Source organism: Triturus cristatus, chromosome 9, assembly GCF_964204655.1.
Source record: "Triturus cristatus chromosome 9, aTriCri1.1, whole genome shotgun sequence".
Classification (NCBI taxonomy): domain Eukaryota; kingdom Metazoa; phylum Chordata; class Amphibia; order Caudata; family Salamandridae; genus Triturus; species Triturus cristatus.
In genome coordinates this window covers 1,263,010,054-1,263,036,597 of record NC_140592.1, presented here as the reverse complement: position 1 = coordinate 1,263,036,597, position 26,544 = coordinate 1,263,010,054, and the positions used below count along the sequence as shown (strand labels likewise).

Sequence of the window (26,544 nt, the reverse complement as noted above, 5' to 3'; positions counted from 1 at the left end):
CAGTGAAACACCAGCAAAAAGTGGGGGTACCCATGTGAAGCAGATCCTACTCTCCTACACATCGCCACTGGGGAAGTTAAAGCTGTTCCAGCAAGACCTGCCTGGGTCCCAAAAGTCAGGGTCCTGGTTAGAGAAAAGATTGTGGACAAGAAGGAATTTGGGGCATCTTAAAGAATGCCTGTACCTGTCCTGGCTGTTGAAGGAACAAGAACAGTACTTCTTCCACCTCTTGGCGGTAAGAAAAGAGATTTGTCTCCATTGATCTGATCAAACCACACTATGTGCCCGATATTGAATAGCAGGCCGCGTGGGCTCCTGGGTAGCCTTCGATCTCCTCTCGCTACCATACAGGAGGTTCAGACAGAAAGACTAATAACATATGAAGAGTCTTGTATACGAAGTAGTGGAGTTACCAACAATAAAATGGAACTCGTACCTGTTGAAATTGAACAGCAACCGATATTAGAAATGAAACACAGATCTCAATTTAGTCTAACACTGACATCTACATCAATATGCCTCTACAAGAGACATCTGCCAGTTCAACAAAACCCGCAGAGATACAAAAAATAGATCAAACTGCATCTGGCTATTTCATCGATTTTGACACCTTCTCTCTGAATAGAAGTCACCGCCAGCTCCAGTTTCCCGCAAAAAACCAACTTCAACTTCACGATTTCAACCTTTGGCTGAAAAAGTCTTCCTTGTTTCACCCTGGCTACAGCTTTGGATAGCACTTGGTCTACTGTTCCTAGTCCTTTGGATCGGTTTACGGACTGTCTTTTTCTTACTACTGAATGGACAATATCGCCCAGAACGCTCCGCAGTATCACATGTGAACTTGGTAATGAAACCACAAACATCATCTCATCGTGAACAAAGAGACCTGTCCTTTATGAACATTACAGCAGTTCCCGGGCTGGACGAATAGACTGGCTTAGCGTTTCATATAATATATTTGGTTCCACAGAACTTTCACAAATACCACATGTATTTAAAGATTTCTCTGAATGACATTGTCACCTCCAGTACATACTCTGATGATTGGGACTTTGAAACTGTAAATAGTATGCAGTCTGATTTAGAACAATCTGCTGGATTTTCAAACAAGCATTGAAAATGCAATAGGTCTCACCTTTGATTAAGTTAAAGCCATTTGCTTTGCTAATGGTATTGTATAGCAAAGCAAATGGCTTTAACTTAATGAAAGGCGAGACCTATTGCATTTGTAATGCTTTTCTTTTTTTTTTTTAAGAGTTGTTCCGACTGTATGCATGGTACCTGCCAAACCCAGCCATATTCCTCAGCGAGTTGGTGAAACAGCTGCCGTCATTCCTTCTCATGAGGACGAAAGTGGCTTGCTGGTGACTACAGTGCACCAACGGGAGTATGGTAGTAAGAAGGGGAAAATCTGTCAAATTATGTGCCCTGTTGTGAAAGCTTTTTACCCCAGAGATGTTTTTTTTTTTTACAAGAATGCCATTACAGTGCAGCAACAAGCACTGATGGAACGAACACAGGTACAGCGCCAAGCACTCATGGTAATGACACACCTTTGTGTTAATTGCAAAGTGATGCAAAGTTTTATATTTACCAGTTTTCAGTCAATCGTTATCTTGGATATTTTGCAATAATGAAACGCCGAGCTTAGCAGTTCCATGGCCTGCATCTGTGTTACTCAAGATAAAACGTATAGAACGCAGGCTTTGAAAACAGTTTATCTTTCCATATGTACTCTCGAGAAGAGCCGCAATCTCTCCAACTTTTATCTCTTCAATACAGAGCTAATGCTGTAGTCTGATTGTACCAAGCTTCAATGTGCTCATGCATGTAAACGCCGTCATGCACAAAGGTACGCTGGATATATGTGTAGTATAAATGTTTAAACTGCTGTATTGCACTGCAAGCATGGGGAATAAATGAGAGCTTATAGCTAGGCAGTAGAAGAAACCTACAAAGAGAACTTCATTTCCTATCAACCATCTGCACAGAAGGGGACGTCACTGTATTTTCGATCATCCATCGTACAGGAAGTGACAAAACTGGTTTCCATTTCCCACCAACGGCACCCTGCACTCCTCCTCTTTCCCATGAACTACTTAATGGAAGCTGCAAAACGGATGATGAAAGGATGCGTGCAGCAGGCACAGCTGCGCCTATCTGCACTGTGTCCAACACCAGGGACTCTGGTTCTGTCCCAAGCCCCGCTACCGTGCTGCACTCCTCTGTGCTTTCAGGCCTGGCTGCCGCTCACCGCACTGCTGCCACACTACGTTGAACGAGAGTTCACATGTGTCTCCTGTAGGTTCTTATGATCAACCACTCCTACACCAACAGCATCCCACTTGCAAATAGCTCAAACTTGTGAAATGCGAAACCTAATGCATTGCAAATGCTTGTTTTTTCAACTATGGGAATTACAGGAAAATAAAGTGAAGAACTTTTTAATTAAAAAGTTGTCAAGAAAAATACAATTTACTCTTCATCACCAAATTTGTTTGTAGAGCCCAAAGAGATACATTGGAGCAGATCTGCCACAAAGTACAATAACACAAGCATTTGCAATGCGATTGGTCTCCCATTAGCGAACGTTGGAGTTAATGGTGTTGTAAATGACAATGTCTTTCATTTATGGAGTGGATGTATGTTGTGTGGAGTTTAATTATATGGATTGGATTGAACTTATTAGTTGTGGAATTGTGTGGGGTGGAATAGTGTGTGTGTGTGTAGTGGAATTATGTGGAAAGTAATTATGTGGTATTAAATTAGCTGGAATTATGTAAAATGGGATTGAGTGTTATGGAGTGTAAATATGTGTATTGGTATGTTTTATTGTGGCGTGGTATGTAGTGGAATTTAATTATGTGGTGAGCTGTTGAATTGTGTGACATGATGTTGAATTTTGAGGTGTGGATTGGATGCATTTGTTGTATAAGTGTTGATTTGAATTATGTGGTTTGTTGTTGAATTATGTGGTGCAGAATGGAAATGTGTGGAGCTGAATTGCGTGGAGTGGAACTGTGTGGTATTTGGAGTGAAATTATGCTGATGGGAATTATGTGGCATGGTGTGGAGTGTATTTGTATGGATGGTTGCTATGTGGCATAGTGGTTTCATGTGGGACGTATTTATCTGGTATTTAGTAGAGTGTAATTAGGTGACAATGATTAATGTACATGTATGTGCAAAGGCTATATTGAATGTACTTTATTATCCTTTATGAATAATGGTAAAATCAGCTGCAGGAGGACTGTCAAAATTATATGTGTTTGCGGGGCCTGTTTTAGCCTTAGTAAGTTGTTGGATGCAAAGTTACCAGATAGAAACCGCCACAACATTTCCAAAAAATAAATAAACTCAGATCCTAGAGATGCTGCCAGAAAGAGTACTTAAATGAAGGGTTTCAGGTGATATTACAATTTGGATGCAGCACTTTAAACCATCACTTGCCCATGACTTGGAAAATAACTAACTTTTTAAACATAATTTGGGTGGCAAATTCAGATTTAATTAATAAAGCTTCAGCAGCATTTCATTTCAAATGTTTAAAAATGCAAACTCTAAACAGGTTTGTTGGAATAGGATTAGAACTCAGACATACAAAGTGCACAGTAATCGAAATACAAAGTCTTGATCTGCAAGCGTGCTGGGTTTATGACACTGCCCTGGTGACATTACATGTGAAGTCTAATGGCTCACGGTAGGAGGGTGGAGTAGCAGAAGCAGCCATAAATCTCGGCAGGGAGCTCATTTATGGAAAAGAGCCACCTAGCGTAGCAAAGAGGCCCAGCTCGGCAGGTGCTCATGTGAGAAAATAAATAGCTGTTGTGTGTGAAAAGTGTGGCAGAGCAGAAAGAATACAGAGGAGCAGGACAGCATGCCAGGTCCGTCATGTGGGGAAGTGCAGAGAGGCACACTGGTGGGAGAGCCATAAAAGCACAGATGTTGGGGGAAGAGCAACAGAAGGGAGACCTCTGAAACAGCCCTGCTGCTGCGCATCGGCGTTGAATTAACGCCAATTAAGTCATTTTCCTCTAATTCCAGCACAAAAATGAGAAACATTGACCAATAAATCTTACAGGCTATAAATAAATGAATAGTGCGTTAAACACAAAACATGTGCAACAAAAAGCACCCGTAAATAGCGCCTGAAAATAAAGTGACCGTTGCGTTTCAAAATCGGAATGTTTTTATTTATGTAGCTAAAAGAAAGCACTGCTTTGGTAATTTGCACAAGCACAGTGGCACACAATAATGGGTGCAGACTGCAAATAAACAACGTACTGCGTGGTGAAATTTTGAAGAGTGCTTTACGTTTGCAGTTAACCTCGAGGCAAACGCTTTCGAGGAATACAAACCGCTGCAGTGCTGGGGCCAAGGTGCCCTCTGTTAGCCTCGGTCAGGGGCACACACGAGTGCACCATTAAAGACCCCGGCAGAGGGGTAGCAGGGGGGGCAGCGAGGATCTGCAGCATGCAGCTGAAGTGCTCCCTGGAGTCAATGTGCAGCAGCAGTAACCTGAAAAGTGTAAGGAAGAGCGGCTACTTGCACAGGCACACAAGAGGCTTTTTGTGCAGCTGGGGCTGGGAGAGACGCCTGAAGAGCCGGCCCAAGTACTAGGAGATTGAAAAGAAGTGGCACAGCAGGTCGCCCATGCGTAGCATTTCGCTCGACTCCTCTAAGTAACAAGATGAAAACAAATGTAAAACCATGATGGAGTTGCGTTTATTGCAGTTTTATATAACGCAAACTCCACACAAACATATTGGATCAATGTGCATGAGCACCGGTTGAATTACACAAGATCACATTCATGTTTTGAGGCATGGGAAGAAGTGATGTGCCCAGAATCACAGGATTTTGAGCACGTCGAAATTCAATCATGGTTCTCAAGTTCCAAATTCTGCAGTTCTGGTTGTGACGCCACAGTCAACCCAGCAGCTGGACAGACATGGAGATTAAGACGTACAGCTGGTGGTCGTGTACGACCACTTGTATTTTGCTACTTCTGTCATTGCATACAGATATATAATACTGATAAAGCAAGTAACATTACACCTACAGCAAGCCAGGGCTATTGGCTTTGCCAATGGTAGTTGTTTGTGTAAGATAAATCAGCAACAACTATGGCCTCCTTGATTATAACATTGAAAATGCTTCCGTTCTGAAATGATGAGACTGAAAGAACCATAACGAGTCTCCTTGAAGTTACCTCAAAAGCAGTGACGATTGGCATTGCCGCAGAGGTAAGATTTATTTTTTCACCCCGAGGGCAACAAGCGCGTCCGATTGTTATTGCAACACATTGCACGAATGGGGGAAAAAAGTGCCTAGCTAATAATTAAAGGAGTGTGTGTACTGTCGCCAGTAAAAGATCCAGTCCCGGTGGGCAGGGCCAAAAGTGGACAGGGCGGCAACAAGGAGGGACTAAAAAGCCTCCTTAACAATAGAATGCCAGCATTTAGCCTAAGCTATGATGCAAGCCAATGGGAAGAGGGGGCGGGGCTTCAAGTCCCCTTCCTCAACCGTATTGATTTCAAGAAGCTCTCGAATACCGAGAGCAGCGTATGCGGGCTGCTATTGCCAGCCGAGACCTAAAAATGAAATGTATGATGATACGTCTGATTTTGACACCATGTATTGTTACAAACATTATGGTCATCATTTTTTACATAAAACAACTACCCCACGTAATATTTTCACATACCACCAATGGGAACATTGCCCAATACCACGGAAAGGTAGCTCACAAACATTTGCACAGAAGTTTGCTTATTTTTCTGAGTTTAAAACATCAGACCTACGCTCATATTATTATAAGCTTGCATCTACACCTGCAAAGAAAAATATGTTCACCAACACGAAACAGATATACTCAGCTTCTTTTAGCTCCCAACTGTCTGAACAAGGTTTCGACTTTTGGAAAGACACTATAGACATAAAATCAGTCTGGGGGACTACAGAATGGCAGGTTCAAGGAACTGAGGCACTTTTTAGAGCATGCCTCATACCAAAGCATATTACCTTGCTGAATGACACTGTGCAAAAGACATCCCGTCTTTGGTTAGCCAAGATTAAGGACTTGAACACACCTCGTATTCCCTCACTTTCACACTTTGAGGGATGGCAGAATTATACAGAACACATTGAGGGTGCGCTAGATGACATCATGCATGAGGTTTCATACAATTCATCAAAACCCAATTGGAAGGGATGGTTTGTTTGACCTATCGACACAAATAGGTGTCAGTCAAGATTCAAAGGTACCACCGAAGGATTTAGTACCCATAGGCCAGACCAACGCTATGTACAACGAGAACATTCGGGGGTGGTGACATCCTACAGTGTTGGGAAGTTATGCCTAGATTGGTTAAGAACCTCAACACTGCCCCAGGGTGAAACACTTGTCTTTACTCTCATATGACATGGATTTACAGGACTTTTTGCTAGGTCCCCAGAAACCACGCCGTAAACGCTTCTCATACGCTATTTACAGTGAAGTTTGAAAAGTATCTCAACGGGAAGCAGAGGAGAGCTTGCATGAAATTAACAGAGTTAACCTAGAAAAGGCTTTGGCAGTGGTCGACAATGGCATGACCACACTAACATCCAGGATGTATTCACTGGGTAACATTGGGTCTTCTGCCATAGATATAATGGAACAGGATCTGTTCATTCTACAACATAGGCAATCGGGGTTATGGTCCATTCTATTATTAAGCTGGACGTTACAATCATTGTGCTCTGGTTACGTGCCCTGGCGATACATTAACAGTACGTCTTTGTTCTCTGCATATAACCTAACAACAACAATGGCACAAAGAGATACAGCATATGCAATACTGCATATTGAAAAATTGGACCAATTACCTTTTACCGTGGCAGAGTCACCGTCCGCAGAATGGTTAATTCATGGCCACATAACATGGCCGGTACCAAAATTTCAATATTGCCTAGAATACCACCAGGTAGGCAGCTATGAAACAATAGGAAGGGGCTAAATCCATGAATCTTGGGAATTACCGTATAGATTTTGATACAGGAATGGGGACACTGAAGTATTTCTCAGCGGTACACACTGCGAGACTTCGTTAAGTGGGTCTCTAATTTGCGAGGATATTATGCTTCACAGGGCCTGTGAGAGTTGAGTTGCTAATTTATCCTGCCATTTAAAAGGATCCCCAGCTGCCGTGGTTAATCCAGCATTCAGGTTGCTCTCGAATGGGAGTTACTTAATGCTGAATGATCAAGGTTGTTGTGAGATGCTTCCAGGCATCGCATATCGTGTCACAGTAAGTTCCTGAGTTACTTGTTGTATGCAAGTATTGTTTCCACCAACCCACACAGTCAGCGAGGCACCGTTATGGCCTTTGTTGAAGGTTTCCTTTATACGGTTTGATTTTCTGAGCCGACTGAAAGCCATGCTTTTACAGAAGGATCTGCCCTTAACCTCAGCTCGAGAGTCCTTGGATCTTCAGGTTGCAAGGTCCTCAGCTGAGATACAGGCACTAGTACGAACTAATTGCCCTTTCCATTTCGGAAAAATGGTACAGCGTATCCTTAACATATCTGATACGCAGGGAATTGTACACCTATTTAAGATTATAGGTTCTGGACTGTTAAGCACCTTTCAGATAGTCTTCGGAGTGATTCCAGCTTTCATACACTCCATGTTTGGAAGCGTTTTTGGAGGGCTTCCGCTAATACTGGTAGTGGGTATCTGGATAAAAAAAAATGTGCTGCGCAATGGACGTCCCTATCACCAAAGAGATGCAAAAAGCGCTCTTGGAGCGACATTGCCGTGACCACATGGTACTCCATCTGGGCACACCTCGACGTCGGGAGCTAAGCGAGTTTTGGTTCCTATCATTCCGACCAGTCTGGATTGACTGTGTTTTGCCTCTCATCCACTGCTAATTATGCAGACAAGAATGCACATTGGACCTCTGTCTAACACTTCCATCAGTTGCGCCTCCGGACGTGGGTGTATTGCTGGACCCATAAAAAAAGGCCCACGTAGTGCCGTGTCCTCAGCGTAGTCCCATGTTGATGTTTGCATTCTTAGAGTGACCACAGGATGCTTCAGCTCCTGTTGAATTGGACACCAGCTCCACTGCAGGCACACAGGCTTCGGATGTTTCAAAGACTTCCTCAGCATGGGCTGTGGGAACTGAAGATCACCTTTGCTCGATTTACCTGATCTGTGAGGTGTTACAGGGACAATCGTCTGCAAAGGCAAGCAGCAGTGATGTTGTGTCTCTCCCACACAGGACACAAACATTTGGCTATCCGCGGGCTGGAAACGATTCGGCCTCTTTTCCAAAACAACAGAAATTTGAATTTTATAACAATTTTTTTCTCTCTTTCTCGCTCTTACTGAGCACCATGGCTTTTATGCGTACTCAGTTATTCAAACTTTATAACTATTTTTAAGGACTTGGAGAACTTTTTTCATAGTTTAAAGACAACGTTTTTATTAGCGGTTTTATTAAATTTTTTTACATTTTCCATGCTTTTTTATATGTTTATACTGCAATGTTTTATATAAGGACATTATTTATATATCGTGATGTATCATCCAGTCAGATGAGGAGTGGGTGTTAGGATTCCCAATGTACCTCAATATAGGCCTGGGTAGTCTCCTAACCTTTCACCTACATTCACCCTGCCATTGTACTACAGAACGGTTATTGGCGCTGATTTTTTACCTGGTTAGGTGCTGCATAAATGTTGTGTGGTTTTCTCCGAAAACTAGCCTCATTTATTATGCATGAGGATTCTGAGAATCACAGCAGGATTACCATCTTCTGCATAATAACTGTGTCTAAGGTTCATCACTATCGTCATCCTTGGCCGACATGACACAGCAAGGTAGAACACCTGGGGGTACCTTTTGGGTATATAAGCACCACATCTTCACTGTGCCAGTAGAGGAGAAAGACTTCCATGCCGACACAAGATGCGGAGGTCCCTGCACACAGATACTCCAGCAAGTAGTGATCTGACATCCCTCGCGGGGTGTCCAACTCGAGACCAAGACGGAGTCCTTCGTTCTCTCTCATCAGGTAATGGGGTTGGCTTTATCCTAGGGGGAATTCTTGGAAATACACCTACATACATGCTTGGTACATTTAGGTACATCTAGTTAGGGTTAGCATTGTAGGAGTACTCAGTATTACATCCATGTATTTATATGCCTGCATATATTCATTGTTTTAGCACTATGGTAGAATTCTACCATCTATTTTCTCTGTTGGTGCTCATAACCTTATATACCCGTTTCTGTCTCATGGCTGTTGCAGCACATGTATTTTATACTAGAATAAAGCAGGTACAATAAATGCTTATTGAAAATGTCCCCATCGTTTATTCTGTGTATTCCTCTGAGACGAAGTGAGCACGAGTGACTGAGCGAAATGTAGTGAACTGTTTCCACGATCCCTGAGAGGACAGGGTTGTCATGATCGATAGTTGCCAGAAACTATTTGCTCCTTGGTAAAAGGGGTTCATAGTGGCACTTTGAGCTAGCTGGTATACAGGCGAACATATCCGGTGTCTGGAATCAGTCTGAACACCAATCCCACCGTTTATGTTGTCTAAACGCGTAGATCCACAAGGCGGTACGTACCACCCGTGCATCCTTTTATGCTAAGGAAATCAGCTTAAGTGCAAACCCCTCCAAAACCATCTTTAAGCTAGTACAAAAACTCCAAAACAACTCTAACCCAGCTCCATGCATTACCTCCTCACAACAATGTGACGACCTCGCTACTTTCTTTATAGAAAAAGTGAGGAAAATCTACAACGCCTTCCCACAGGATCTTTTGGAACTCCCCAACCCTTGTAAACTCTCGCCCAACAACCCTAGTTAGCCACTTATACCTAGTATAACCCATGACGATCTAGCCAAGCTATGCACACAGGTTAAGTCCGGCTCTCCTACAGATCCTATGAGACCAGCCAAATTCCTAGAATCCCTGGATTTCTTCCTCCCCCCCCTGGCCACCCTACTCAACCTCTCCTTCTCCTCAGCGGTGGTTCCTACATGCTGGAAGCAGGCATGGGTCTCCCCGATTATCAAAAAGCCCACGCTAGACCCCTCAAAGCCAGAAAATTTTAGACCAATTTCGCTGCTTCCATGGGCTTCGAAACTGGCAGAAGCCCATGCGAACAAAGTACTGTCCAACTATATGGCTCAAAATCTAATCCTGGACCCCTCACAGAATGGCTTCAGGCCAGGATTCAGTACTGAGTCCGCCCTGCTGACTACCATTGAACACCTCTGGAACATTCTGGACGCCGGTCAAAGTGCTGCGCTGATTTTACTTGACCTCAGCGCGGCCTTTGATACGGTCTCCCACACTCTTTTACTAAAACGTCTCGAGGCTATAGGGATCAGTGATCTGGCCCTTGAGTGGTTTCGGTCTTTCCTGAAGGATAGATCCTTCCGGGTCTCAGCCCCCCCATTTGTTTCTCAGCCTCACTCCATAGAGCAAGGAGTCCCTCAGGGGTCGGCGCTTAGCCCTTCCCTTTTTAATCTCTATGTCCAGCCTCTCGCTGAAGTGGCAAAAGAGTGGGACCTCACGCTAGTGTCGTACGCTGACGACACGCAGCTGGTCATCTCTCTAACTGAAGGCCCCTCAATCTCAGCTGCGAAATGTAAGAATGGCTTAGCGGCAGTCGCGCAGTGGATGACACACAACTACCTACAGCTGAACACTGGAAAAACAGAGGTGCTGCTCCTGGGAAAAAATCCCTGTTACTGGATTGAACACTGGTGTCCGTCCCTACTTGGCCCCATTCCTTCCCCCAAAAATGTGGTGAAAAATCTTGGTGTCTGGATGGACTCCTCCCTCAATTTCCAGTCCCACACCAAGAAAGTGGCTGCTACCTGTGTGGGCCTGCTGCGGAGCCTTCATCCGATACTTGTTTTTTTTTACCCCAGTACGCGCCAACTGATAGTACAATCTATCATCTTGGCTCGACTGGATTATGTCAATGTCCTATTCTTAGGCATCAACAAAGCAGAGATGGCTCGGCTACAACGGGTACAAAATTCAGCAGCCAGGGCTGTGGTAGGCCTCCCTCGCAGATGCTCTGCCAGAAACACCATCAAGAAGCTACACTGGCTGCGTGTTGAAGCCCGAGTTCAATTCAAGGCTCTCACCACTGCCTTTAAAATTCTTAGATCTGACTGTCCGGGACTCCTACGCCCTCTCCTGGTACCTTACACCCCCCAGCGTGCCTTACACTCCCTAGGACAACACCTGGTGGTTGTCCCTCGCACAAGGCTCAGCAGAATGGGTGGCCGCTCTTTCAAAGTTTTGGGGGCGAAGCTTTGGAATTCCTTACCACCCCACATTCGCTCTATGACCAACTTGTTGGCCTTTTGTAAGGCAATTAAAACTCTTCTGTTTTCCCTGACTTAATTTTTCTGCAGTCCCTTTCCCTCCCTCCCCTCCCCTCAGGTATCTGTTATGGTTTAGCGCCGGGACGCCTCGTTGCTGTGGCAGCTGTTTTGCGCTTAATAAAATATTAACATAACATAACATAGATTTATAGGAACTACACGACAGTCTGTGCCTGCGATTCATCCAGGTTTCACTCCAGGCATGTGGGCATCAAAGACACTCAAAGGAATCTCCCTTGGAGTGAAGGAGTCATTCCCCTACATCTGCAGGCACCGCAACAAAGCTGACCGGTCTGCTGCTCCGGACGTCCCATGGACTCCGAAAGACTCAGTGAGGTGGTGGGTCTGCAACTCCTCGAGGCCTGACCCGTCCTCTTAGCATGTCTGAGGCCAGTATCCCTCCTCAGAACCGCGGGAACAGAACCCATGTGTACTGCGTTGCGTTGACTTGTCGTTGCCAAGGCTTGTTGGCTCGGTCTTCCAAACATTTTCGGGCTGCAAGAAGCTCCAGCATCTCTTCCTGCCAGGATCTTCGTCCTCACTGTATCCTGCACCGTGGGACTGCATCTTTGGTGAGATGCTCGAGATCCTTTTGCGACTCCTATGCCTTTGGCCTGTGGGTCCTCGAGGGTCTTCTTTGGCTTCAATGAGCTCCACTGCTTGCTCTGGGCCTGCTCTGACTCTCCTGCATTTGTCGAGTCCCTTGGTCCTTGCTGGTCCCAATTTTGCACTATCTTCATTTACCACGTCTGTTGCTGCTGCTAAGGCATGTTGGTTTTCCCGCAGGACACCAACCCCCTGGTTCTCAACTCCCGATGTGGGCCAGCTTGTGAACGGCTCCTTGTCTTTCACAGCATCACCTGGTCCTCATAGCTGCAGCGACAAGGTCATCGTCATCACTCTTGCATCTTCCGTCATTGCTCTTCCGTGCCTCCTTGTCACCATTGAGTGGCATAGACTCTGTCCGCTCTGCTCGCAGGTTCTTCTCTTCCAGAATCCATCCTTAGATTCCACCAGACTGTTCCACTTTCTTCGTCAGCTGCATCTTTCCTCAAGTCCTCCATTGTGGTCTACTGTGGTTTACGACAACTTCACACCTATGCACCCGGCTTCCCTGGTGTAAGTATTCTGATTCCTGGGTTATCCACGGGTGGGATGACTCTCCAACCTTCTGTCTTCCATGCGGTTTCCTCAGGGTCCACTGGGAAGGATTGTTCTTCTTGAAAACTGCAATTGCAACTTGCCCATTGACTTGAATGGAGTAAGCAGCTGTGTTTCCACTCTGCAAACAGCGTCCGTGGTGTTTCTTGGTACTTACCCTGGGCGGTTCCTTGTGTCCCCAGTTCTTCTGAGTCTTCTGGTCCAAGTCCCGACTTTGGTCACGGTTTGCAGTCCACTTCTTTAGTATATGGTTTGATCTCCCCTGGAGACCACTGTGTATTTGTGCTTACTTACCTGTTTACATTTTAAGTAATGTGTGTTTTGTGTTGATATCTCCGAGTAGGAGACACATCAATGTGTCAGTCTCCTACAGTAGCCAAAGAGGCGCTACACTAACAACAGCGGTGAAACTTCCTGGACAGCGCAAGAGCCCTCACCACCGAAGAACAAACAATGATGAATCAACTGTGGAGAGTATGTGATTAATTCAGCACGAGTGACACAGGACTCCTGTTACAAAGTCGTCAGACAGTAATAATACCATAGAGATTATGGGTAAGAGTTGTTAAGTTAAGGCACTAGGGGCACCAAGGGATTGCAAAAATGAAGGCTTGTCTCAGAGACAAGGTGTGGTTCCCAGCGATGAACAAATGGGTCGATGAACGGGTCCCCGACTGCCACTCCTGTTCCATCACAAATGGAGACCCGCCAAGTGCAGTAGTGATCACCGAAGAGGCCTGCACAACACTTTGGTCATGTGTTAGCATGGACTATGGTAGTCTCCCCGGCGGCAGGCTGACTACTGTAATGCTAGACAGTCAAACCAAATACCCTCTGGTAGAACTGGTATGCTCCACAAGATTCGGGAATGTCAAGCCCATGCTTGAAAAAATATTTGCAAAACTAGGGATCCCAGAAGAAATAAAAACAGAGAATGGGGCCCCCTTTCAAGGGCAAGAGTTTCAAGCCTACCTGCAGCGTTTGCACATACAATCACTGTAAGATAACCCGACAGTGGCTTTAGGCTGTCGGAGGAAGAGTGCTTCATGTGCACCTTGCATAGAGCACTCAGAATCAGGGTAGAGTGCGGAGAAGACGCTGAGTGCTGCCTACCCCGGTTCATGAGATCCAAATGCCAAACACAACACAGTGCCACAGGGTGTGCCCCAAGCGACCTGCTCATGAGAAGATGTGCCAGGACTTTATTCCAGCAGGTCCTAGATGGAGCCCGGCAGTAATAGATATACAACCCATGCAGGAGAAACAACAAGCCACAAATGACCAGGCCAGCAAAGATCGAAAGGCCATAATCTCAGACCTCTACATCAGCTACAGGGTAATCTTGAAGGATGGAAACTCAGGCTGGGAATACCACACTCCCCTCGAAAGGGGGTGTGGGAAGTCACCAACATACAAGGGTCAATGATAACAGCTCGACATGACCCAACCACTGTCAGGAATTATCTCCTGGTTCAAGAAAATCTGACCATGGCAAGTGGACAAGAAAACGACTGCCACAATGCGGGCGAAACCGACACACCGACCCTCAGAATCCCCACATGGACACTATAATAGCCAGATGTGACGCAGTGGTAACAGCTGCGCCAAGCCGGGGCAGACAGACACACGCTACCCTGACGAACATGAGCAATGGCCCATCCAGGAGCCAAGGAGAGTGGTTGAAGCGAGAGGTACGGACTCCGGCCCAATCCAGCCCCTGCCAGAGATCACGTATGTTTTGTTTCAGCCAGCTAACTGACCCTTTATGTTTGTAAAGTTGGGAGGGACGTAGGGTGCCACCTGGCCTTCACTGTGCAATGTTTCCCCTGCACACCAGAGGGGAACGCTCGTGGCTGGCACTGACAGCCTGTGTGCATGTGTATTTGGGGCACTGCGGCCTGTACCTCGCGGCCGAGCACCCCACACCCGGACAAGGGACCTTGGGGGTCATACACTTCCATTCACACACGGAAGGGGTTTGGATTGTTCTTGGTACAGCGCCTCATTGGTGCAGTCAGACAGATTAGCCTTCTAGGCTCTTCAAAAAGCAGCGGGAGCCTGCCCACTAGAGATGGTGTTCTCAATTTCTAAACAAGCAGGGGACTTTTGTAGTAGGTTCTTAATAAAGAATTTCCAACCAGAAGTATAAAGTAGAATGATGTTTATTTCAAAAGCAGGACTCACGACCATCCACTCCTGGATCAACTGCTGGCAATCAAATAATGCCCACTCAACACACAGTGAAAAGAACACCACTACACAGAACATTCCAACCCAAGATTCCTTAAAGCCATATACATATTAAACAACTACATTACTACATATTACACACCCCCCTTTCCATAATAAAACAATAAAAAGAAAACACTTACATGAATAACACATGATCAATAGTACACATAATCTCTGGAGTGAATGGGAGCAGATCTCACTCTTGAACTGCTTCTGATTGAATTGTCTCCACCCCCACCAGGACTTGTACTAAATGATGGTACTACCCTTTCCACATCATTTTGAACATCACCTCTGTCAAAGTTATCACAACTCCTATCAATGTGCGTTAGAGCATCCAAATCAAACCAATCCTGTCTTTCCCCCCTTTTACACAAATCACTTTTTTGTAAAATGATTTTTGCCTGTTCCTTCGTTACCTTCACTAAGGCATTACTATTCCACCATCCCCTGTCCTGAAGTAAGACAGCTGTCTTATAGATTGTCACAACTTTTACAGGTTCGGAAAATTTAGAACATCCTTTACTGACCTTCTTAGGTTTCTTAATTAAAACCCAATCTCCAACTTGCAATGTCCCTTCTTTCACATGCATTCTACTATCATAATTTTTTTTATAACTATTCTGTTTTCCTTCAACATGTTTCCTTACCACATGTAAGTCAATATTGTGAAAGCGATCACATTTATCCAACAACCAAGTTGGACTAATTGCAGAAATGGGTCTTCTTCCTCTTAACAAAACAAAAGGTGCAACACCAGTGGTGCTTTGTGGAGTAATGTTATAATTCCAAACCTTAAAATGCAAATAATCCGCCACATCCAATTTATTAGCTACAGCTGTTTGTACCCCTTCTTTAATCAATCTATTCGCCCTTTCCACCAATCCATTAGAAGCCGGACTATACACTGGTACTCTAATGTGTTTGACATCATGTTTACTGAGAAAATTAGTAAATTCCTCAGAGACAAAATGGGACCCATTATCAGTAACTACTTCCTTAACTCTTCCTTCAGTGTAGAATACATTTTTTTAAAATACAATAACAGAAGAAGAATCTGCACATCGCACCAAAGCAAAATACAACCACTTAGAATAATAATCGATTGCAACCACTAAATACCTTTTGTCACCACCCAAAACATTAAATGGACCTGTAAAATCGAGTCCAATTTTTTCCCACGCATTGTTAGGCCAATCCACTGGGCACAAAGGAGCTGTTGAAGTTTTCCAATGTTTGTCTGAACACAAACATTCTGCACACATTTCTACATATCTCTTAACCTGTCCGTCAATACCAGGCCACCAATAAATCTGTCTGATCTTCTTCACTGTAGCTGATATTCCTAAATGTCCCTCATGAGCCAATGAAATGATCTTGGACCTGAGGCCAACTGGAGGAACAAACAAGTCTTGTCTCAACAATATATCATTAACCAATGACAATTCCGATGCCACCTGAGCAAAACATCTCAACTCTGTAGACATCCCCCTATCACATGGCCACCCCTCAATAAGACATTTCTTTACTTGAACCATGCAATCATCCCTTCCACAGCACTCAACCCAATCCTTTTCCGATATCTTAAGTTGTTCATTAACATCATTGACAGTAAATACATACTCCACATCTTCCCATTCTACTTTTCCACTGTCATCATCCTCTGTTGTCGGCAACCTAGACAAACAATCCGCCCTTACATTCCTTCCACCCGGAATATACTTAATATCAAAATTAAACTCCTGTAACCTAGATAAGATCCTTATTAATCTTGAAGAAGCCTTATTAGAACAGCTGTCACCCAGCATGTAAATCAAAGGTTTGTGATCCGTGTGCAATTCAAATCTTGTTCCCCAAATATACATTTTAAATTTCTCCGAAGCCCAAGAGCATGCTAGTGCTTCTCGCTCAATCGTGCTATAATTCTTTTCAGCACTATTTAATGTGCGTGAAGCAAAAGCAATGGTGCATTCCTTACCATCTAACATTTGGCTAAGAACCGCCCCCAAACCTTTAGCACTTGCATCCACCGTAATAATGCATTTGGCTCCTTGTGTAAATGGTTTAATAGCAGGAGCTGAGATAATCATTTTTTTTACAGATTCAAAAACTTTTTGGCATTCATCCGACCAAATATATTTCGCATTCTTCTTTAGAAGATCTCTCAAAGGTTGTACGATGACAGCATATCCTTGAACAAACCTTGCATAATATTCACTCAACCCCAAAAAGGACCTAAGTGAATCTTTATCCTTAGGAACACTAGCATCGTTGATACCTTTCAATAAGGACACCTTAGGTTTTATGCCTTCCGCTGAAATGTTATGTCCTAAATAATTGACTTCCTGCGTTAAAAATTTACATTTGTTAATATTCACTGTCATCCCATGTAAATGTAACTTCCGCAAAACACTCTCCAACAACGTAACATGTTGTTCCACACTCTCTGTATGCACTAAAATATCATCCTGGAAAGTTTGTATACCCTCCAGATTCCCAAAAATTTCATCCATTAGCCGTTGAAACACACTAGCTGCGGATGCCAATCCAAACGGCATCCGCTTGTACATGTATACACCAAAAGGTGTTACAAAAGTTGTAAGGTGTTGAGAACTTTCAGCTAAAGGTATCTGATGATACGCAGAACGTAAATCGATAGTAGAAAAGAATTTACTACCCCCTATTCTGGCCAACATTTCATGTATTCTAGGGAGAGGATGGCAATCCACCAAAATATTCCTATTAAGTACTCTTAAATTCGCACACAGACGTATATCGCCAGAGCTCTTTCGTGCCACCACTGCAGCCGAAATCCATTCAGAGGACTCAACCTGTTTAATTATGCCCTGAGAACACATGTCTTCTAACAATTTCCTGAGATCTTCTCTAGCTGAAATAGGTACAGGTCTAACCTTCTGTATCACTGGAATAGCGCTACTTTTCAACTTAATAGTGTGTTCGAAATCTTTAATTAAGCCAACCTTGTTTGAGAATACATCAGGAAACTTCTCTAACAACTTTTGTGTAAAACTATCCAAGATAGTTTCTTGAACCGCAAGGACCGGCATTTCGCCAATAGTAACCGGCTCATCATGTCCTGGTTTTAACATAATCCCTAACAGAGCTTGATCTTGCCATCCTAAAATGTCGCGACCATTGACAGCCACATAAATTTTTGTGTAAATACTCCTTCCTTTGAATAAAATGCTATCATCAAAATAGCCTTTCATGATTATATCATATTCACCAAATGCTTTTGGATTAATAGTGGTAGTCTTTAACAACTTTCCTGACCAGAATTTATGGAAGGTTTTTTCAGCAAGAATTGTTATAGGAGACCCTGAGTCAGCCATGACATTTAAATTGATGGCCCCTATTTTAACATCACACAAAGGACCCTTGCAACGTCTACCCGAGTTCCCTAACATATTGACTTCAATCGATGCTATAGATACATTGCTTACAGCATCAGACAAAATATCGTTCTCCACTTCAAGTTGGCTAACTCTAAGTTTTGCTTTGCTAGCGTGGCACACATTATAAAAATGTCCTACTCTTTTGCAGTTGTTACATCGCCTGCCCTGAGCCGGACAATTTGGAAAATTACCCAAATGAAACTTAGAGCCACATCTATAACAGGTCCCACCCACTCTTTTATCATAACTCTTCTTTACAACATTTTTATGTGAGACTAAATTTACATTCGTTTCATTCATTTTGGAAGACATTTCGACAACATTCACACTGGACGTTGAAGTGTTGGTGGTAGTCGTAGACTCCGATAAAATTTTTGAAGAAACTACTGAACGTTCAATACTTCTGGCTATGTCCATAACTTCATCTAAAGAAGGATCCTTGCATGTCAAAATGCGTTCCTGAATTTTCTTGTTGAAACAATTAAAAACCAACTGATCACGAAGAGCAGTATCTAAATAATTTCCAAATCCACATTTAGCTGCAAAAACACGCAACACTGCTAAATAGTCTTCAATTGATTCATCAGAGGATTGCTTCCTTTTGAAGAAATTATGTCTCTCAACCATAACCGATGGTTCATCCACATATTGTCTTCCCATTCGTGCTAATGCCTCTTTGTACATATCCAAAGTATCATCACGTGAAGGTGCAGGGTAAATGGGTAAATTATCAAAAACTTCTTGACCCGCATTACCCAAATGGTTAAATAACAATGCTTTTTTACGTGATGCAGGATATTTGGTAGCATCGATGGCCTCAAGATAATTTTCAAAAATTCTGAACCATTTACGCCAAGGTTTGATGGGTTTTCCGGGTATCTCTAAAAACGGGGGCGGCTGCATTACATTACTACTATTACTGGCAGCCATAATACTTTACAAATATTAAAACGAGTAATGAGTCAAATACTAATGTGTCCGTTTATTCTATAACTCTCCAGTGTTTGCGTAAAGTGTTTCCAGCAAATAAACCCCAAAACGATCAAAGAATAGACTGCCAAACGCGTTAAAACGAAGCTTTTGTTGTTGCTACGATACCAATCCAAAATGGCGGCGCGTTGGGTCACGTTGCGTGACCTTGCGTGTGACTTCACACGTTACGAATAGTTCCAAATGACGCGCAATGAGTTTCTGAGGTAGCAAGAGAATGTCCGCACCGCTCGAAAAATGCGGCCGAAGCAGCTTCCAACGGTGAACTCGAGGTACGTGGAATTTACTCACATACGAGTTCACACACGTCGCACCAAGTTTCTACTTCCTTCTCTTTTCTTCCTTTCCGTGAGAATCGGAACACCCAGGTTCCCAAACAAGTAGAGTAGAGTCCAGATCAGGCGCTCACCATCCGGTTCAAGAATCAAGCAGAGTAGGTGTCGATGTTCCCATTAAGCCGAAACACAACACGGCTCCACAGCAGATCAAATGCACCATGCAGTAAATCCTGATCTTCAAGAGTTACGTTAGGCAAAAAAAAAAAAAAAAAAAAAATATAAATCCACTTTCCTTGACCTGCGGTCTTATTTTCCCAATGTCGGTGAGTCCATCATCAATCCCAGATCGTCGCCAATATTTGTAGTAGGTTCTTAATAAAGAATTTCCAACCAGAAGTATAAAGTAGAATGATGTTTATTTCAAAAGCAGGACTCACGACCATCCACTCCTGGATCAACTGCTGGCAATCAAATAATGCCCACTCAACACACAGTGAAAAGAACACCACTACACAGAACATTCCAACCCAAGATTCCTTAAAGCCATATACATATTAAACAACTACATTACTACATATTACAACTTTACAAACGGCAGAGATTCAGTTTCATGAAAACAATCCCGGACGCATGTGACGGCCAAACTCGTACCAGGGCGAGCCGCCTACACCACACCACCCATCTCAATAGACCGTCCAATGTAGTCAGCTGTTTACTCACCGGTGACATCATTCCTCAACTAAAGATGACGTCACTCACCTGTGCGGATCAGATGACGGCTAGACCATCAGGTCACCTGCCACGGGTATCGCGCATGCGCACGTCTTCACCCTATTGTGGAGGCTCCGCGCATGCGGTTTAATAATCAAGGTGAGCACAGTTCCACGGGAAGACTTCAGCTTCCGCATACTGTGTCCCTTCAACTCAATCCAAAACACTAGACTGCGCACACTCATTATTCCACTTCCGCCATCTTGGGTGAAGATACATGTTTGGGCTTCCCTGGGCGAGAGGTGCCCCAAATTTCCTTCCACATACAGGATACACTGGACTTACCCGCACCATTCACCACTCACACGAGAAGATCACATTAAAGTATCGCCCCCATCGCTGGTGGTGATAGCCTTGTCTCGCTCACTAAGTTACAACTACCCGACAGACATACCTTGCGCAGTGTGAGGTAACGACAACAAAAAAGGACTATGACAGTAACGGGAGCCGCCCCAGTGACTCAGGCACTTACCGACATCTTGGACTGCTCAAGCCTAGATGGAGAGAAAGCGTTCACTGTGCACCACCGCGCCAACATGGACTGCACACAGGAGAGGCTTCCTGGAATTGGAAACGTTTTAAAATTCAGTTCGTAAATATCGTTCGTACACGTTTTGCTTCAATTTTTCCTCTCGAACCAATAACACTCTTCAATGAATAAACATTGATATTCTCAAGAATTGATAAGCCGCAGTTTTATTTCGCCCCACAGTAGCTTTTATAGTTTTTACTTCGCGCTAACATTATACATCTCAGCAAGCGCTCTGTAATGTATGTCACTCTAGTCTTTCTTTAGTTTCGACAGCCAAAGCGGACACCACAGGGTGGAGGAAGGAAGGGGGCGGCGAACAGATGATGTGATGGCCTCCGCCGTCGTCACCGACAGAGCCTCACGGCTGTATAGCTGACGGGGGGCCCGGTACCGTTCCATGGAACGGCCATAGCGCGCTGTCGTGACTAATGCCCGGGCCTTCCTCGCCTACCACCTGGGACGGAGGTATTCCCTCCGCGCGCGTACGCGGATCCTAAGTTTAGCTACGCATTGCGCGTGCGCAAGGGTTGCCAGCGCGCGCTCGCCTACGATTGAAGCTCAGTGAGTTCCATGCGCGTGCGCCCTGTCAGTGACAGAGAGATCTCACTGGGGGGCGGAGAGCGTCCTCTTTGCCCACTGAAGCCTATCAGCTTGAGTACGCGCAACTGAGCTGATCCGTTGCGCGTGCTTGGCCAGGAGAGCGTGGGCTGAGCGTGCGGCTCAGCGCGTGCGCAGAGAGAGCGCGAGCCCCGCCTCCGTGCGCGCAGCCTCCCGGAGCCAACGGGAGCGGAGCGCGAGCCCTCGCGCTTGCGCAGAGCAGCAGGGGAGCGCGCGCGGCCTGTAACCGTCCCGCGGCCTCCTGTCAGCAGCAGCCGCAGCGCCGCCGCCCGAGGCATGGAGACAGAGCAGCACCCGGGGGGAGCCCCGCGGCCCCCCCAGGCCGGAGCCCCCGGGGGGAACAACGGCTACCAGGCGGCGGCGGCCCCAGGTGAGCCCGCAGTTCCCTCCGCCGCCCCCGCAGAGCCCGGACGGCCTCAGCACTACAGCATCCCCGGCATCCTGCACTACATCCAGCACGAGTGGGCCCGCTTCAGCATGGAGAGAGCCCGCTGGGAGGTGGAGCGCAGCGAGCTGCAGGTGAGTCCCCTGACGGGGTGAAGAGGGGTGTTGGGGAGGGAACGTGCAACCAGGGACATTGGTGGAGGGCTGGTATTAGGAGTGAGTGTTTTCCCCTCAGATTCCTCCTGAGTGCTGCTGGTTGAGGGGATGTGGGGTGAGGTGAACGTCAACCTTCTTCCTGCATCTTTGAGTTCAAGAACTCTATGTACAATGTATGGAAGGGACGGGAGGACACAGCTGCAGGTGCTGCCAGACCCAGGTGCTATGAGTGCTGGAAGGGGCTGCAGGTGCTGTCAGTGCCGGAAGGGGCTGCAGGTGCTGTCAGTGCCGGAAGGGGCTGCAGATGCTGTCAGTGTCGCAAGGGGCTGCCAGACCCAGGAGCTGTCAGTGCCGGAAGGGGCTGCCGGCTGCCAGACCCAGGAGCTGTCAGTGCCGGAAGGGGCTGCCGGACCCAGGAGCTGTCAGTGCCGGCAGGGGCTGCCGGACCCGGGGCTGCCGGACCCAGGGCTGCCGGACCCAGGTGCTGTCAGTGCCGGAAGGGGCTGCCGGACCCAGGTGCTGTCAGTGCCGGAAGGGGCTGCCGGACCCAGGTGCTGTCGGTACTGGAGTAGGGTGTTGGGTACAGATGCACTGGAGAGGTAGGAAGTATCAAACCCTGGAGCTGTCAGTGCTGTTAGGGGTGCCAGACCGAGGTGCTGTCAGTGCTGGAAGAGGATGTCATTTACGAGTGCTGGAAGGTGGTGCCAGACCCAGCAGCTGTCAGTGTTGGAAGGATGTGCCAGACCGAGGTGCTGTCAGTGTTGGAAGAGGGTGCCAGACCCTGGTGCTGTCAGTGCTGTAAGGATGTGCCAGACCCTGGTGCTGTCAGTGCTGTAAGGATGTGCCAGACCCTGGTGCTGTCAGTGCTGGAAGGTGATGCCTGACCCAGGAGCTGTCGGTAGTGGAGGAAGGTGTCATTAACAGATGCACTGGAGAGGTAGGAGGTATCAGACCCAGATGGTGTCAGTACTGGAGGATGGTGTCCGGTACACATGCACTGGAGAGGTAGGAAGTATCAGACCCTGGAGCTGTCAGTGCTGTTAGGGGGTGCCAGACCGAGGTTCTGTCAGTGCTGTAAGAGGATGTCAGTTACGAGTGCTGGAAGGTGGTGCCAGACCCAGCAGCTGTCAGTGTTGGAAGGATGTGCCAGACCGAGGTGCTGTCAGTGTTGGAAGAGGGTGCCAGACCCTGGTGCTGTAAGGATGTGCCAGACCCTGGTGCTGTCAGTGCTGGAAGGATGTGCCAGACCCTGGTGCTGTCAGTGCTGGAAGGATGTGCCAGACCCTGGTGCTGTCAGTGCTGGAAGGATGTGCCAGACCCTGGTGCTGTCAGTGCTGGAAGGATGTGCCAGACCCTGGCGCTGTCAGTGCTGGAAGGATGTGCCAGACCCTGGCGCTGTCAGTGCTGGAAGGATGTGCCAGACCCTGGCGCTGTCAGTGCTGGAAGGATGTGCCAGACCTAGGTGCTGTCAGTGCTGGAAGGAGGTGCCAGACCGAGGTGCTGTCAGTGCTGGAAGGAGGTGCCAGACCGAGGTGCTGTCAGTACTGGAAGGGGTTGCCAGACCCGGGTGCTGTCAGTGCTGGAAGAGGGTGTCGGTTACCAGTGCTGTCAGTGCTGGAAGGGGGCCAGACCCAGCTGCTGTCTGTACCGGAAGGGGCTGCCAGACCCAGCTGCTGTCTGTACCGGAAGGGGCTGCCAGACCCAGCTGCTGTCTGTACCGGAAGAGGGTGTCAGTTACGAGTGCTATCAGTGCTGGATGGGGGGACCAGACCCATGTGCTGTCAGTGTAGGGAGTACTGGATGAGATGGTGTCAGGTACACATTGACTGGAGAGGTGTCAGACCCAGGGGCTGTCAGTGTAGGGGCATGAAGGCCTCTTTAGCAGGTGTCCCCAGTGCTGGAAGGGGGTATCAGACCCACTTGCCAGCTACATGTCCACTGGAGCGGCAGAGTCAGTGAGAGGCTGTGTTTGTGAAGCTACAAACTAGTGTCTGTCGGAGATGCTGCAGACCACAACAAATCATAAAAATGTTACCAGACCTCCTGGTCTAGTGACTTGAATAATCTTCTCGCCCTAACTGTAATGTACTTTACCCGAAAACAAGTCTCAAATTGCGGGTTCCTAGGCAAATATTATATTTTACAGAGCCGCCTTTTTCTTTTCTTTTATAATAAAAAAAATCTTATTGACCAGTTTCATATGTTACAATAGTTCCATCAATAGCAATATTATCGTTCATGAGCTACCTTTTTCTTCATTATCACGTGAGAGCACCTTCTAAAATGTGAGTTCAGCAAAAAACTGTTGCTTGATCTAATAGACTAAACTTTTTCTTTACGTATAAGAATCTAGCCCACATTTAGGGTACACATGACCCCTGACTTGCCTCTTAGTTCAATAATAACATTGCCATCAGGTCAGGGTGCTGGAATATTTCTTAGTTAATGTTTAAAAACTCTTGTAATAAGCTGATTACTGAAGCATGACATGATAGCGCACTGTCATTTACAAACGGCACATTTTTCATTGAAATGGCTACACATTTTCCCACTAACTTGCACTTTTACTGATAAAACTGTACAGCATATGTTATGTTAATTTATTTATAGAGCGCACGATTACTCTGAAGTGCCCTGGCGCTAGCTCAACTCTACTGAGAAACGTGGTGGCACGGAGAGAAAGTGTGGCTGTAGGGAGTTATTTGTTAAAAAGCCAGGTCTTGAGTTGCTTCCTGAAGGCTAGAAGGTTTGTAGAGTTCCTCAGACTCCAAGGGAGGGCGTTCCAAGCCTTGGCCGCCCCTGGACAATAGTCTATGAAAACTGTGTTCCAGCAAAAATATTTATCATTTGCACATTACTAAGTACAGTGTTCTTATCAGTTTTCATCCTATTGAGATCTTTTTTTGCATCGCACATGAATTACAAAAAATGTGCTTTCATAACTTCTGAAATATATTTCGAAATGTTTGTACAGTTCATTTACAAGTTATTTATAAATGTTGTGTTGTACAAAAACACGGACATCGTACAGCCTTTTATTTCACAGCACAATTGTCAGGCAGTTCACCTTACAAAATCGTCTAACTTAGCAAGTCATCAGAAAGAAAAATTAACAAGAACCCCCAGCATAAAATAAACAGACGTAAGCTGACATTTGAACTTTGTCTCTGAACACAGAGCAAACATGACAAGATAAATACAAGATTTTAAGGCATCTTTTTTTCTGTTTACGTCAACAGAACCCCTGTTCATTGCCAGCTTGCCAGACCAAGCAATTGGGCATAAAAATAGCTTGCCCTGATAAAATCTTCCTCGCCATAACGAGTGGGCGAGTAGATTTCTTGTGGCTTGTGCTGGTGTTGAGAAGATTAACTTTTGAGCTTGGTTTAAATTAGATGCCCTGCTGAAGGGGTGTCACTTGGGCAGCACACCTGTACTTGAGTGGCTGTGGTCGCCAAGTTACCTACACATGTCCACATGAGCTTTTCGTTGTGAAAGGAGACCTGCCCGCTTATCGTTTCTGTGGGGGTTCCAAAATACTACTAGTCTGTTGGCGCAGGGAGTGGAGGGGGTACCAGATGTGGGGGGTATTTGTGCAGGAGCTGTTAACTTTTAGATACTGGCCTACAGTAGCTGTCATTGCAGTGAGTGGAGGGGGTACCATGTGTGGGTCAGAGGAGCTGTTTCTTCCCGGGGTGGTAAACCGTGCATACCATACTAGAGTTGTGGGGCCATGGGGGCCAAGGTTAGATCGCAGCAGCTGCTAGTGTTGGACGTGCTTGCTGACCTGTAGGTGTACTCCCCTAGGAGCTGAGGCTGGAAAGAACGGACTGGGTGTTGGTTTCCGTCCCGGGAGCTGCCCTGCGAGTTCTCCCCTCAAAGCACGGGGTATGGGGGTCCTGGCCCGCCCAAGCCATCACTGTGCAAAATGGAAGGGCGATAAGCACCTTAGCCCCCCTCCCCCCACCAGAGGACAGCAAGCTATCGGTGGGGAGAAGGCATAGTGGAGTAGTCGATACGGGCAAGGTTTGGGTCACATTCCTTTGAAATTCCAAACGTAGTCGGGGTTGGAGTCATTGTGGCATCTTCGTTTCCATGTCACCTTGGAATTTAGAAATGATTTAGATCTGAGAATATGATCACAACATAATTTGCCTGCCAACGCAGTATTCATTATATTGTAATCAAAACAATTAACGTGTATTAACACGGGGCATTCTGTGCAATCTTTGACGCTACATTAACGTGACTATTAGAGGGAAACAAAGCTGCATTACTGCTGGCTTCACCTGCTAGAGAGTTACAACTTTTGGATTGATGCTCGTGTTAAGTAAGAGCCGAGTGAAGGCTTGGTGAAAGAGAGTGGCTTCTTCATCTTGTAGAGCTCATTCTGCTTGTTCTTTATTTATACGGTCAGGCTTTCTTACCTGTACCAAAATGTATTGAGCAGTGCTGAGCTTTCCTGACGTGTCGTCCGCCCCTCTGCTGCGGCCCCAGGACACAAGCGTTGAGGGCCCCCTACAGCATCTCCCACAGCTGCACTCCCTGTACTTGGGCGGGGCACTGTGACTTGACACTTCAGGGCGTGATGCCCTA

The 26,544-nt window shown here is 46.0% G+C and overlaps 2 protein-coding genes across 13 annotated transcripts in view; one reads left to right on the top strand and one right to left on the bottom strand.

Annotated features, from left to right (window-relative positions):
• Positions 1-21,077, bottom strand: part of AP4S1 (adaptor related protein complex 4 subunit sigma 1) — a 243,757-nt gene extending 222,680 nt beyond the window's left edge. For 2 of the 10 annotated variants that reach the window (XM_085627380.1, XM_085627376.1), the window contains exon 1: positions 20,731-21,077. The gene's annotated coding sequence lies outside the window, so the exon portion shown is untranslated. Of the gene's footprint in view, positions 1-20,138; positions 20,162-20,246; positions 20,418-20,543; positions 20,654-20,730 lie in introns of those variants that run through there. The other 8 variants (XM_085627382.1, XM_085627377.1, XM_085627383.1 and 5 more) reach the window with 7 other exon arrangements.
• A 197-nt stretch (positions 21,078-21,274) lies between these two features.
• The window catches only part of STRN3 (striatin 3), a 900,588-nt gene continuing 895,318 nt past the window's right edge, over positions 21,275-26,544 (top strand). For all 3 annotated transcript variants that reach the window (XM_085627373.1, XM_085627372.1, XM_085627371.1), the window contains exon 1: positions 21,275-21,927. In XM_085627373.1, the coding sequence (XP_085483499.1) occupies positions 21,685-21,927 (243 nt within the window). In that variant the 5' untranslated portion in view covers positions 21,275-21,684. The remainder of the gene's footprint in view (positions 21,928-26,544) is intronic.